This window comes from Eretmochelys imbricata, chromosome 2, assembly GCF_965152235.1.
Source record: "Eretmochelys imbricata isolate rEreImb1 chromosome 2, rEreImb1.hap1, whole genome shotgun sequence".
Taxonomy (NCBI): Eukaryota; Metazoa; Chordata; order Testudines; family Cheloniidae; genus Eretmochelys; species Eretmochelys imbricata.
This window is the reverse complement of record NC_135573.1, coordinates 60,315,675-60,330,447: the sequence shown is the minus strand read 5'-3', so window position 1 is coordinate 60,330,447 and position 14,773 is coordinate 60,315,675. Positions and strand designations below refer to the sequence as shown.

At 41.7% G+C, this 14,773-nt stretch overlaps 1 protein-coding gene across 1 annotated transcript in view; it reads left to right on the top strand.

Moving 5' to 3' along the window:
* The first annotated feature begins 5,580 nt into the window (after positions 1-5,580).
* The window catches only part of PREX2 (phosphatidylinositol-3,4,5-trisphosphate dependent Rac exchange factor 2), a 290,326-nt gene continuing 281,133 nt past the window's right edge, over positions 5,581-14,773 (top strand). The window contains exon 1 of the mRNA XM_077808977.1: positions 5,581-5,721. Within this exon, the coding sequence (XP_077665103.1) occupies positions 5,581-5,721 (141 nt within the window). The remainder of the gene's footprint in view (positions 5,722-14,773) is intronic.

Sequence of the window (14,773 nt, the reverse complement as noted above, 5' to 3'; positions counted from 1 at the left end):
TTAAGTGCCCATGGGGTTAGGTGGCAGCTAAGCAGGGCATTTGAGGATCTACATTTTGAATTAAGAGCCTAAAGTGGCAGTTAGGTGCCTAAACCCTTTGTGGATCTAGCCCTTAGGAGCCTAAGACCTGGTCTACACTTAGTTAGGTTTACATAGCTAGGTCACTCAAGGGTGTGAAAAATTCACATCGCTGAGTGCCAAAGTTATGACGACCTAATCCCCAGTGTAGATGCATTTAAGTCAATGGAAGAATGCTTCCGTCAATCTAGCTACCATCACGCAGGGAGGTGGAGTTTCTGCAATGACAGAACCACCCCCTTCTGTTGCTGTAGGAACCATTTTCACTATGGCAGAACTGCAGCATAGCTACAGTGCCATAGCGGTGCTGCTGTAACACCTGTAGCATAGGCATGGCCTGAGCCTTATTGAAAGTGAATGGGATGTAAGCTCTTAAGTGATTTAGATGCCTTTGAAAATTTTACCCCTAGTCTACAGCTTAGGCCTTCTGTATACAACAGGATCTTGTGAATGTAGCTTCCTAGTAACTGCTGAATATTCACCTGTGCCTCTTTGTGTTAGTTTAACCTGGCCTGCTAGGCTTGATTCTGCCCAGTGGCAGTGGCTACAGTGTTGGGAAGTGGCTGTTTTGCAAACTCAGAACCCTTTTGAATGACTCTGAAAGTAAGGAAGCTGCTGTTTTCTTTCCCAGCCAAAAGCTGCAAATAGAACAAGTGAATAACACACATTTTAGTTTAAAGAGAAGCAGAGAAAGGCTGTGGATGAAAAAAGGAGTTAAGTAGGGAATAGGGAGGGTGGGAGTGGGGCTGACTAATAAGCAGCAATATGCAGGTTGTATTTTGTTTTTTTCTCCTCCCCTCCCACCCCAAGGCAGATCAGAGAGAGATGTCAGGAAAGAGGGGCAGAGAATGAGGCACCATTATTCCCCTCATATAGTCTATAGGCCACTTGATGTTTCAGAAACTCAGGCTGATTCCAGAGTTAATCTAGCATCTCTGTGAGGCGCTAAAGGGGGACATGGAATGGATAACCTGACGATGCTGGCCACAATTCCTTTTCAGTTGACCAATGGAGAGAATAGAGGCATAAGACAGATCGAAGAATCCAGGGTTTTGGATTACTTTTTTTATTGCTCCTCATCAGCATCTGTGCTCGTATCACCTTTCCCATGGACAGGCAGAGGTAGCAGTAGATCCCACAGGAATTCTATAGTGTGTGCTATGGTTCAGTTCCCACCTATACTGAGCTTTATAGACAGCTCCCTTATTCCCTTGAGTTCTTCTAGACAAGATAACCCTAATGCACCTGAAAATGCTCTGTGAACATACTTGCAGGCAGACTGAAGCATATTTGCATGCTAAGAAGATTGTTATAACAGTAGTGACATTAAATCAGGAATCCTGTCATAACTCCTTCAGCCTAATGCGTGTAGGACTACCAAAGCTCTTTGAGAGCAGCGTGATCCCAGGAGGTTGGGTAGGTACTGCCAGAGGCACCATACAAATGTCCCATAAACATGTATCTATACAATTGCCTAGTGTCTTAGCGGAGTAAACTCTCTACTTTACAGGAGACAGAGCCTTCTCTCTGAATGCTGGCTCATGATACAACTTGTGATGGGGATATCTAAATTGTGCACACGAGAGAAAAGAAAACAGAGAGTCACTTGTTTTTTTTTTTTTCCTCTGCCTGTTTGCTCGTGGCTTGGAGGCTGACTGAGAATATGTCCCCTCCTGGGTATAGGGAAGACATTAATATCACTTAGTGGCTCAACAGTGTATGTGGAGAGGGAATACTAGCTTTTCTCCCTTCCCACTGATGGCAGTGGGGTAGAGTGGGATGTTCACACTAGTTCATCTAGAGGTCTATGTTATCACAACATGATGGGGGGCTGGGAAGCACCTGTGATAACCTAGTTTCTGGGTAGCTGACTAAAGAACTCCTCTGTGGTCAAACGTGTTTCCTCAAGGTGGTAATGGCACTAGCAGCCCCACTCTGAGCCATGGCACTGGCAAAAGCAAGCATTCATTCTTACATTAGGATTCAGTAATATCAAAAATCCTCTCATAACTGTGGCTCCATTGTGCCAGGCACCATACAAACACAGCAAGACATAGTCCCTATTTATTATCTATATTTCAGTAGCACCCAGAGGACCAAACCAAGACTGGGACTGCATTTACTAGACACTGTACAAACATGTAGTGGGAGACAGTTGTGCCCCAGTGATCTTGCAATCTAAATAGAAAAGCATCTGAGAAGAATCAGGTGAAGCTACTTGTTGAAGCTCACACAGCAGGTTGGGGCAGAACTGGGACTAGAACCCAGGTCTTTGGAGTCTAGGGCTGCCAACACCCTTTTATTATAAGGGGGACATCCCTTATTTAATTAAAATATTGTTTATTCCATACTAAATCAGCACAGGACACCTTTTATCACATATTTCAACAAGAGTTCAATGCCACTCAAGTTGCTGGTGGTTGGCAATTTGACCTGATGCACAGGGTTGCAGTGCTACTCAAATTTGGCCTAGCCACCCCTCCATCATGTTTAAGTAGCCCCTGGACCTCTGGGTTTCTCCCCTATTTTTGAATTACAGTATTGGCACCTATCCATGAGACTGTACTGCCCCCAGATGATCTTTGCTCTTCTGTGTTTATGATCTGATTTTAGACAAGCTGGGGTAACAAGTAATAGGAAGAAAGGAGACAGAGGGTGAGGGTAGGAGTAATAAAAATGCACTGATCCATTGTTGGCTGTGTGCACAGCTGGAGGGCCCTGGATCATCTGACCATTTAAAGAAGATCTTTTTTTTTAAATTGCTATTAAATCACAAATTCATGAACCCCTTTTACAGTTACCCATTTCCCAAGGAGGCAGGGCCTGCTGTCTACTATTCCTTTCTCTCTGGGGCTGGTGGTGAAAGGGGATGTCTTAAGCCACCCTGAGGGGAGGGTCGCCTGCTGCCACACCTGGAACGCAGGGGACAGGAGAGCCCCATGCTGCTGCCCCTGTCTCTCTAGGAAGGGGTGGGTCTCTTTGCCAAGGCTACTTCAAGTGTGTGTGTGGGAGGAGGACAGAGCAATGGGGGCCCTGTGTCATGGTGTGCCTATGGCCCCAGGTTGCCTTAATGTGGGCACCATTACTGAAGCTACCAGCAGATATCTGAGGGGAGTGGACAAAAAATGTTGCCTCTAATAGTGGCTGCCTTCCTGGCTCCCAATACCTGAGAAAGGAGTTGGGGGGAACTGCTGTACTAATGTATTCTCTACCCACTACTTGGGAGATGGGTTTTTTTTTTTATGGGAGCCTTATACTCTCCTCTCACAACTAAGGCTGAACCCTCCTAGGCAGGGCTGTCTTTGTCTTTTCCCTTGGGTAGCAAGAAGGGAAAGGTGAGAGACGCTGTGTGGGTTTGTCTCTTCACCTTTTCTTCCTCTAGGCACTAAGAGGACTAGCATCTTGGGTGGAGGGCATGGGTAGGTCCAGAGGCTCCATTTCACTCCCTCTTGTTGGGACACTGGTCGGAAATATACCACCTCAACGAGGAACCTAAAAAGAGGGTCTCTGAATATTGTTTCCGGTTGCAAACCTTACACGCAGGTTGAGAGACCCAAACCTTTCATCTGTACCCACAAAATTCAGCATGGGGGAGGGGGTGTTTCAGATTAAAGGTCTGAGTTTGACCCCTCTGTAAGTGAAGGTGATATTTGTTCACTAAGACATGCACTTACATTTTAACACCCCACATCTACAGGATGGATGTGTGTCAAGGTTCCTTCCCCACTCTGAACTCTAGGGTACAGATGTGGGGACCTGCATGAAAACCTCCTAAGCTTACTTTTACCAGTGTAGGTTAAAACTTCCCCAAGGTACAAATTAATTTTACCCTTTGCCCTTAGAATTTCCACTGCCACCACCAAACTTTAACTGGGTTTACTGGGAAACGTAGTTTGGACACATCTTTCCCCGCAAAATCCTCCCAACTCTTGCACCCCACTTCCTAGGGAAGGTTTGGTAAAAGTCCTCACCAATTTGCATAGGTGACCACAGACCCAAACCCTTGGATCTTAGAACAATGAAAAAGCATTCAGTTTTCTTACAAGAAGACTTTTAATAGAAATAAAGGAATCACCTCTGTAAAATCAGGATGGTAGATACCTTACAGGGTAATTAGATTCAAAACATAGAAAATCCCTCTAAACAAAACCTTAAGTTACAAAAAAAGACACACAGGGATAGTCATTCTATTCAGCACAGTTCTTTTCTCAGCCATTTAAAGAAATCATAATCTAACACATACCTAGCTAGATTACTTACTAAAAGTTCTAAGACTCCATTCCTGTTTTATCCACGGCAAAAGCAGCACACCCACAGACATAGATCCTTTGTTTCTCTTCCTCCTCCCAGCTTTTGAAAGTATCTTGTCTCCTCATTGGTCATTTTGGTCAGGTGCCAGCGAGGTTATCTTTAGCTTCTTAACCCTTTACAGGTGAGAGGATTTTTTCTCTGGCCAGGAGGGATTTTAAAGGGGTTTACCCTTCCCTTTATATTTATGACAATGTGTTTGTGAAGGTTCCTGTCAGATTCCTGTAGTGTCTTCATTTATTATAGGAATCTGAACTTCCAAGTGCAAAGAGCAAGCCTCATGGCCTGGATAGATTTAATAGCTCCCTTAAAACAGGACAACTCCAGCCAAACTATTGTGTATGTTTATAGTGTGCTTGGTTGTGTATGTAATGTTGAATATAAAATATGAGTGGATACAACACGATTGCACACACAGAGACACAGGTATTTGCCTGTACGCGGCAGAGTATAAAACGTATAGCTATAATATATATTATATACATATGTGTATAATGTGTGTGTTTATAATTATATATGAAGGGGGGGATGCGTGGGTTGAAGAAACCACATTCTGGCTGCTTATTACCAAGCGATAAACAACAGCCTGAATCCCAGCAGTCTAGCGAGCCTGGGACATTTTAAAGTGAATTCTTATCCTCTCGAGTTGGAGATCTCCAATTAGCCTCAGACTAAAGCGCACAGCGTGTGTGTGAAACAGGCAGTTGCTGGCACGCAATCTTTCCCAAGGTTGTGCTTCCTTTCCTTTTTCCTGAGATTTGGCTCAGGGGGAAGGGGTCGAAGTCACATGGACACAGAGCTTTTGATTAATGTCCAAGCTGCCCGAGCTGCTGCTGCTGAAGCCTTCCCACCTCGCAGTCACACAGAGCGCTGGGAGAGCAGGCAGCCGGTGACCACTCATTTCCTACAGGCTGTTCCCCCTTCCTTACTGGAAGAGAACACACGCATTTTTATTGCTTTGCTCCTCTGGCCCTCAAACCACTTCTTGAGCCGTGGAAGAGTGAGCGAGTCTGGTTAACAGCCTGCAAGCCACGGAAGACCAGCCCCGCGCTATGTAACTGAGTGGGGTCTTTTGTTGTCCCATCTGAACTTTGCTAGAGGAAACACTGAGGCAGCGTTTCCTATTGGTGGCTGCAAACAGCAGAGGAGCTGGGAGAAGCAGGAGCTGGGAGCGAGGCTTCGCTTTGGGGAACAATGACAGAAGAAAGCAAAGGGGAAGGGAAAGGGGAAAGCGGGAAGGACCTGGAGAAACAGCTTCGCCTCAGGGTGTGCGTTTTGAACGAGCTTCTGAAGACTGAGCGGGACTATGTGGGGACTTTGGAGTTCCTGGTGTCGGTGAGTTAAGTTTCACGAAGCTGGGTTCATTGGTGGCTAATGGAACAAGTGACTTGTTGAACAGGAACAGCACCCTCTTCCCGCCCTCACAGGTTTACCGGGGGGGGGGGGGGGCAACACCAAGGAATTGGGGCTGTCGCGTGTGGGGGAGAGGGCGAGAGACCCAAACAAACAAGCTCGGAGGCAGAGCCGGGTGAAATAGTTTTCCCGTGTCAATCAGTTGATCGCAAGTAGCTGTTGTTTCTCTGTTGCTTTAAAGAGACTGAAGCGAAGTTGCTTGTAAATGGCTGGCCCTAGGTGCGCTTTTTCAGGGAATTTACCACGAGACAAACAATTGATCTGGACTGGCATCCAAGAATAGAGTGCAGTGAGATTCAGGTACACTTTGTTCAACGATCTTTTCAGTCTCCCTGCGTTGTTCAGTCAGCAGCACAGTACAGTCCTTTTATTTACAATAACCCTTGAAACACAGTATTCTGGTGGGGGGGTCACAGAAAGAGCAAAGGGGGGTTCTGATCTACAGCAGCTGTTGAGTATTAAAGCCACATGTGGCATTCACCCCTTCCTCTACCCCCATATTCTCCAATTTAAACCAGCCTTTGTAATGTAGTGGTTGGATGGAGAGTTGAAGGAACGGTTTCTTGTTTAAAAGAGTATCTTAGAGTATGTTTTAGCAGTAAGTTTTAGCTTCATTCTGTGTCTTAAAATCAATGTTAACAACATGATTTATTGTTAGGTTCAAATCAGGTAGTTGCAGAAACTTTTGCTTTCTGCTGAAGTTATCCTCTGATAGAGCCAAAGAAAGCACTATTTTCACTATGGATTGATAAGACAAACATCATAACATTTCTTCCCTTTCCCATTTGCACCCAGCATCAACAGCATTACTTTAAGGCCTCTTTGGGATAAACAAATCTCAAGTCATCTGCTTGGTTTTGCAGAGGGTCTTCCATAATAGCCCTGACGTTCTTTTCTCTCCTCCCCCATCTCCCCTGAAGGGGCAATCTTTCAAACAGCAAACTTCCTGCTTTTTTTTTTTTTTTTTTTTTGGAGATCTCTGAACTTTCTGCTTATTATCATGGCAAAGGAAAGTCTCGACTTGGCTATGACAAGGAGAATAAAAGCACAGACAGTGGAGTGAAATAAGATCTACAGAGTAGCCTTTTTGTCCATTTGTTTATGTAAAACTATCAGTGGGCCAATGTCTTTTGCTTTTATATTTGAATATTAAAAAAAGAGAGAAAGCGGTAGTAAAACTGTACTAGACTATGCTTCCATTTAGCAACCATGCTGTGCTTATTGGCACAAATATTGATTTTGAAGTGACTTTGTCCAAGGTTTGGTTTTCAGACCCATATTTGATCTACCTCACAATAATTATAATGTTTACATTTTCACAAGTGACCAGTTATTTGGGATACTCAGTCTTTGGGTATCCAACTTGAGACTCCTTTGTAGGGTTTTGGTTTTCAAAGCATGGATTTGGTTCCTCCCCTGCCTGATGTGGAGCAAGGATTTGATGTTGGGTCTTCTCATTTCCAGGAGGGTGCTCTAACCACTGGACTATGGGGTATTCTGGGACCAGTTTATTACACTGAAGCAGTTCCAGAATGTATAAATTATTAAACACGCATTGGAGGAGGGGGACTGGAATCTGGGTCTCTATATACAGTGGAAGAGCTTCAAAAGAAGTGATTGAGAGACACCTTCCCCAAAATACCCCATAGCCTGGTGGTTAGAACACCCTCCTGAGAGGAGGGAGGTACAACTTCAAATTCCTGTTCCACATCAGGAAGAGGTGGGAATTGATCCCTGGCCAATGTGTTAACCAGTGGGCTAAAAGTTATAAAGAGGACAGTGGCGTCAATTCCTTCTGTGTTTTTTGCAAGAAAGAGATTAGGTGCCTAATTTCCAGAGAAGGTTCATGACTGAGAATCCAGTGAAGATAGGTGCCTCCCTCTGACCCAGACTTAGGCGCTTAACTCCCTTTGAGGGCTAGGGCTTAGGCCACATCCCACTCATATGTATTTCCTATTGGTTATCTTAGGCAGCTCTCTGCTCAGCATGCTGGCCTTTGTGGATCCCATTTTTGGTGCCTCTCTAGGTATAGAGGTCTTAGGCATCTGACGTGGAGCTGTGGATTTCGCTGGGTGGCACAGCACAAGAACATTAGGCAATGGAAGGCCGAGCACTGTGACACTTAAGACCCTTTGTGGATCTATCCCTCATGCTTTTAAAAATTTTACCGCTTGAAATTAATAGGATCAGAAAATATTTATCACATCTTTAGATCAGGGCCTTTTTTTGTGAGGCCCACAGAATGCAATGTATTATGCTATGTTTGGAGAGGCAACTAGCTACAATTACAAACATTACAACACAAGAGACCCTGGTGTATATGGCAAGCTAGTTTGACTAGACAAGATGGTGCAGAAATTCAAGTTGTTAAAAATGGTCATATATTTTCAGATATGTTAAATATAGGAAATAAATAAAACTAGCTTGGTAAATGAAAAAGGCCAAAATTAATAGGGAAAACTTGTGTGAAAAACCTCAACGAGGCTATTTTGACGAAGTGGGAACAAAGACATTTAAACCATGAGAAATTACTTGATGGTGTCATTTTTCTCATTTTGAAAGTGAATGCAATGTTAATGAAAGATTTGGGATTAACAGCATTGAAGATTAGAGTCCTTTGTTTATCTGTAGAACTCGTTCAAGTCTGGGTGGTTTCCATGTACTATCCTGTCAATGGACTTCAATCAGGGACCCTAATTTAGGATAAGAGGGTAATTTGTTCTCCAGGCCCATTCAATCCTTGGAATTTTTGCTGAAACTGTCAAAAAATTTATTCGTTGTGCAGATGTTTTTTATGTTATTTGCATGCCTTTTACGAACTACACTAAGGTTACTATCTCTTGTTATAGGCACTGTGGTGGTGCTCATCATTGTGGTATCTGATCACTATCTCACACAGGCTACTGTGTGAGATCAAATATGAAGTCAGTACTAACTTTCAGTCACTATCAATCTGGGGTAGATTCTGAGAGGTAAAGGACTCCATACCCCATTTTACCAGCTGCCTGATAACATTTTTTTGTTAACATTCATCACATATGGTTCTGAACAAGTTCTATTAGTCTAACAATGTCAATATAATTCCAGTACTGAAAATGAAACGAAAATATTAGACGTCTATGTGGTCATGATGGTGATTTTTTTTTTACATTTTTGGCAAGCTGACCTATAAAATATTCGGGAAGGAATTTTCATGTGACCATTCTATGCCTTATAATCAAATGTGCCCTGTTAAGGCGTGATAACACAAGATGATTTGAGCAGCAATGTGATTACAAGGGGGAATGACTGGAATTCCGTGTTATTATAAACCATAGTTCCTGACTCAGGAGGAATTGGTAAAAGAAACGGACAATAGATAACATGAGGTGGAGTTTGTGTGAGAAAATAACATAAATCATAATAGATTTATCAGCTCTAAAGTAAAATTCCTTCTAATATTAAAATTGAAAACCTGAAAGACTGACGATATTGACACAAATGCTTCTTCAAGATCTACTGAAGTAACTGGACTATGTACAATAAGTAGGGCCCTACCAAATTCACAGTCCATTTTGGTCAATTTTATGGTCATAGGATTTTAAAAATAGTCAATTTCACCATTTCAGATGTTTATATCTAAAATTTCATGGTGTTGCTACCTTGGGGGTCCCAGACCAAAAGGAGGTTGCAGAGGTTGCAAGGCTATTGTAGGGGGGTTGTGAGATTGCCACCCTTACTTCTACACTGCTGCTGGCGGGACGCTGCCTTCAGAGTTCGGCAGCCAGAGAGCAGTGGGTGCTGGCTGGGTGCCCAGCTCTGAAGCCAGCATCACTGCCAGCAACAGCGCAGAAGTGAAGATTGCAGGGTATGGACAGTGGGTTACCATATGTCCTGGTTTTCATGGCAGCCTTCTGCCTGGGTTAGGGTTTGACAGCTGGGGTCCCAACCTCCTGCTCGGGTTGGGGGCTGACAGCCACCCTCACTTCTGCGCTGCCTTCAGAGCTGGGCTCCCAGCCAGGAGCTGTGGAGCTTCCTGCAGCTGTGGAAGGTTCCTGGAGATGGGTCTGACCCGGCTCTGGGAGCAGCCGCCGCAGGGGAAGAGGAAGTCCCATCCCTCCCCAGCCCACGCTGGGACTAGCAGCTGGAGCCTGGCGCACTGTAGGAGCCCTTGGCTGGAGCACTCCCAGTCCTTCCCCTCCCCTACAGTAGCCAGATTTCACAGTCTGTGATGTGGTTTTCATGGCCATGAATTTGGTAGGGCCCTAACAATCAGACACTGTAATCTTAGAATGTATCTGAATTGTAAAATTCTGCTTGCCCACTCACTGAGAATATTTTGATTAGATAAACAAAATTCCTTTCTTCCCCAGTCATTCCTCATCTGTTATCATTATCATGGTAAGGAAGGTCAAGAACACTTTTTTGTCTGGGTGGGTAAATTTGTATCACAGTTTTTCCGGGCTGGTGTGTATTTTACGTGAAATACAGCAGAGGTATGTCAAGTTGGGTAAATACTTTCATTACTGAATTGGGCATTGCTGTCACATCTATATGTGATTTCTCCTACTGGCCTATTTTTGGTGTTTTTAGCCTACACACATCAGAGATAAACCTTTGAGAGGACCAGATTATATTAAAATTATTCTTTCTTTTTTCTGGGTCGTCTGTGTGACAAACTGTAATAGCATGTCATATACAAATTCAGTTGATACCTCACTAATAACTGGACATATGGTCCCATTTCAGATAAGTACGTAAGCGCTTGCATAACTTTAAGCATACTAGTAGTCTCATTGCCATGAATAGGACTAGACATACACTTAAAGTTATGCATGTGCTTATGTATCTGACTGAAACATAGCCTTTATTGTTAGAGTATTTCATTCTAGCATTTGGAGTTTGAATTGGAAGCCAATATTTATTTGTTGTTATAGGAAAGTTAAATTATGGTAACTAAAGAACACTAATAAATACAGCTAACATTACTGCAAACAATAAATGTTATCTAAGGCACTAAAGCATTTTTAAAGGACATCGTGTCTATAGCTAAAGAATACTTTGAATTACTTGATGTTTCTGAGTACTATGTCACCAGCAAATTGGCATTCAGAGTTCTCCAACACTTGGAAGTACAGCACTTTATTTTGCTAATCATGCCATTTCATACAGCTCAAAGAACATTAAAAAATCCTGATTTTTCCAATGAAAGGGAAGACTGTATTTAAAATCAATAAACTACACTTTTCCATAAACCCCTGCCCTTCTGGGTGTGGAGTGAAGGGAAGATTAGTCACTTAATTCTGGAGGAAAAAAAATAGGAATGATATTTAAGATAATGTCATGGTGCTTTTTAATTTTAACTTTTGTGGCTTCATCAGTGTTAACATCAGTCATGAGATGACATTTTAGAAAATACAATAGATACCCTTAATTGTCTTTGTTAATTTATATATGATACACTATGTAAAACTAAAATTGGATCTTTTCTTTTAAATATGGAACAGCAAGCTAACTAGATCTAAACTGAATAGTCTTTTTTGGAATGACTTTTCAGGACCCATGTTCCCATGGGCCCCACACAGCTCCTTTTGGAGTCCAGCAGTGCTTCTCTGCACATTGGCCAGAGGAACAAGTTGAAAAATGCCAGGTATTCTCTCCCCTGAGGTTTAAGGCTCTGGGTGAAATCCTGGCCCCATTGGTGTCAATGGCAAAACTCCCATTGACTTCAGTGGGGCAGGATTTCACCCTCTGTGTTTCGAGCCATTACCAGCAATGAGGAGCTTGGAGGCTGAAATTAGATACCAAATGTTAGTGCTACACAGTGCCATAAGCTTCCTGGGCCTCTCATACACGCGTTACTTCTGAAATACTCTTTTATAGTTGTAGTTTGGTACAAACTTCTTAGGAAAAATATTAATCAATTACAATTATACATACTATTATGAAGTCACTAATTATTATAGTATTTATATTTTATAAAAAGTTTTTGAATGAATGGAAGGGAAGGATTTTGGCTGGCTGCATTTTTTTGATAAGATTATGTGATTTCCTTTTCCTCTCCTCAGTTTAACTTCCCCCTCTTACCCCTCACAAATTCTATGGCTGCTACATCATAAAAAGTCTAAAGGAAGTGCAAACACAATTACCATAGAAAGTCAGCATCTTTTTCCATTCACTTCCAATTTCTGCTGTTTTTTAACTTGTCTAGGCATTACAAAGTGAGGAAAAACCTGAATGTGTTACTCTATTCTTAGTCAGGCAAAATTAAATATCAGCAGCACCACCTGTGGCCTTTATCAAGGTAAACGATAAGCTGTATTAAAAATGGTTTATTTATTTCCCCATAAAGGAAAACAGTTGAGATATTTTACAAAGTTTATTGTCAAGAAAGGTGTTTCCTATCTCAACGAGTTAAGGACAAGGTTCACTCGAGGACTGACAATAATAAAAAGGCCAAAGCTTTTAAGGGGGCTGTCTATTAAGTAACTTATTTTGCTTTGAATACACTGGGTTATACTACATTGTACTCAGTACAGATGTCTCATATTTTAATTGGGTTTTCTCCTTGGTCTGTCTTTGCTGTAAACTAATATAAATGCATCTTTGTTGTAATCTGTTTTTGAATGAGCAGGACTGTTGCCCTTGAAAAATTCAAGCCTATCTTCTCTTCTGGAAGATGTTAATATGGGGGAGGAAATAAGCTGACTGAACTTCTGGCCTGATGGAGAAAGGGAAATTGGGTTTGAAAGGCTCAGCCTCACAGAATTTGACTTGGGTATAAGCTGAGCACTGAAAAAGATACAGAGCGAGAGGACAGGAACGGTTAACTATGCAGCTGGCTTCTGGTGCCTTCTGCAATTATGGTGAAGTTTCTTGGTTCAGCTCTCTAAATTCTTAAACTACACCTAACATCCTGGTTGTATCTGGGCATCTAGTTAGTTTGCCTGTGAAGATATTTCGGACTGTGTGCTAACTTTTTGTATTTACGCCTATGCATTTTTCCCTATCTGACCTTCAAAATGGCTGGGCAGATTCATAGGCTCAGTGTTGAGCAAATATTCAAAAAATATTCGATATCCAGGATGAAACTCAAACATAAATTATCGAGGTAATTCTTTCCTCTGTGATACACTGGCTCAACAAGTGGAACAACAGGTAGTACCTCGTACTTCTATAACAGTTTCCTTTCAAAGATCTCTGAATGTTTTACAGTCATTAATAAATTAAGCCTCAGCAACTTTGCACATGGGGAAGTTTAGGTTCATGGTCAGAGAGATTACGACTTTGGGTCCCAGAGGTAGTAGAGCCAAAAATAGAACCTAGATATCTTGGTTTCTAGCCCTATGCTTTAATTACAAGGCTATCTTTTTTTCTTATGTATATTTGATGCTAAAAGAATGTTTTCCTACTAAAAACATCTCTGAGAGATTGTGTAAGAACAATTTTTCAAAGCCAGTTTCATTCTGTAGAAATTGTATTGTACCACAGTTCCTTGTAGGCTGTTTACAAGCCACGTTATCCATGATACATCATTGTAGGGGCAGAGCTAAGATTTTAGAGACTGCCACTGTTCCTGCAATGAAATAATTTGAGGTTGTGACTAAACTCCTGCCTCCACTTTGTGCTTTTGGCAGCCCGGCTTCAATGCATTTTGTACGCCCATTTACTTTGAAGTAGCTCCTGCCTCTAGCTGTCATTGTCAGGTGTGTGGGTGAAGCTTGCTAGGAAACTAGCTCTGCAGGAGCAAGGAGTAGAAGTACCATAGGATTTGTAGCAGTTCAGAGCAGAGGTGCAAGAATACTGCTGGAAGGTAAAAGTCAGTTAGCCTTGAAGAGAGCAGATGTGGAAATAGCAGAGAGAACAGGGGTTTTACTCTATACTTGTATTTTTGAGGTACAAGAGTAGCTGGTGGAATGTCTTTCTGAAAATGGCCCATGATAAACCACCTGTTCTCTGCTCTTTCCATGGAGGCACTTATTGAAATTTTAAAGTTGTCTTTGAGCAGAAGTACTCCCGTGATCTATTAGGTTTCCTCTGGGCAGATTTTTCCTACATTTTAACTTTGAAATGAGTATTTTGCAACGCTCGTACTTGACGTTTACATACTTCATATGTTTAAATGAAATTTTGCCTTGTAATAATAGCTGAAGAACAAGGCCAACACCACTTGCTCAACTAATTTATGTTAAATGCACTTTATATTTTATTCCTCCTAAAGATATTGATGGTATTGGACTGTTCAGACAGAATCATAATCAAACATAAATCAGTAAACAAGAATTTACATTTGTATTTCCCATTTTTTATCCGAAATAATCTTTGAGTTTTAAATATGGAAGTTGTATGTCTGAAACAAGAAGCAAAGTACACTGTATATAACTTTTCTGGATAAAAATACCAGATAAGGAATTAATGTGCTTAGGAAGTGCTAAACATCTAATCCTACAGTAACTACTGAATGATTCATTGGTTTGTATTCTTGTCCAATAAATAATCTAAATTTGACCTTATATTATTGTAATGAGCATAATGAGACTCAGAAAAATGGAATGTGAAAAATATTTTTTCTCACTTTGAAAATTTTTAGGATTTTCTCCGTTTCTTTTGTAAACCCAGGAAGCCATGTTTTACCTCTTAATTTAGTCCCCACTGTGACCTTCTCATAAACTAGGTACTAAAAATGCAAAGCTATTTCATTAACATTAAATATTGTAAAATGAAGCTGCTGATTTTTTGGACCCCATACAGTTGAGTAACAACACTGGAATATTGCTTCACTATATTATTTGGTCTATTTAAGATTTACCTTATATAAGTAATGTAAACATACTGCTGATCAAAAGGCTAGAAGAAGTGGCACAGCTCACATGCTTTATGACACTATTCGAGGGATCTGTAATTTCTGAGCATTGTAAAAAGGGGCAGCTATAAGGATAGTTACATATGAGATTTTAATGTGGGAGAAAGCAACTGAAGCTCAACACTGTACAAA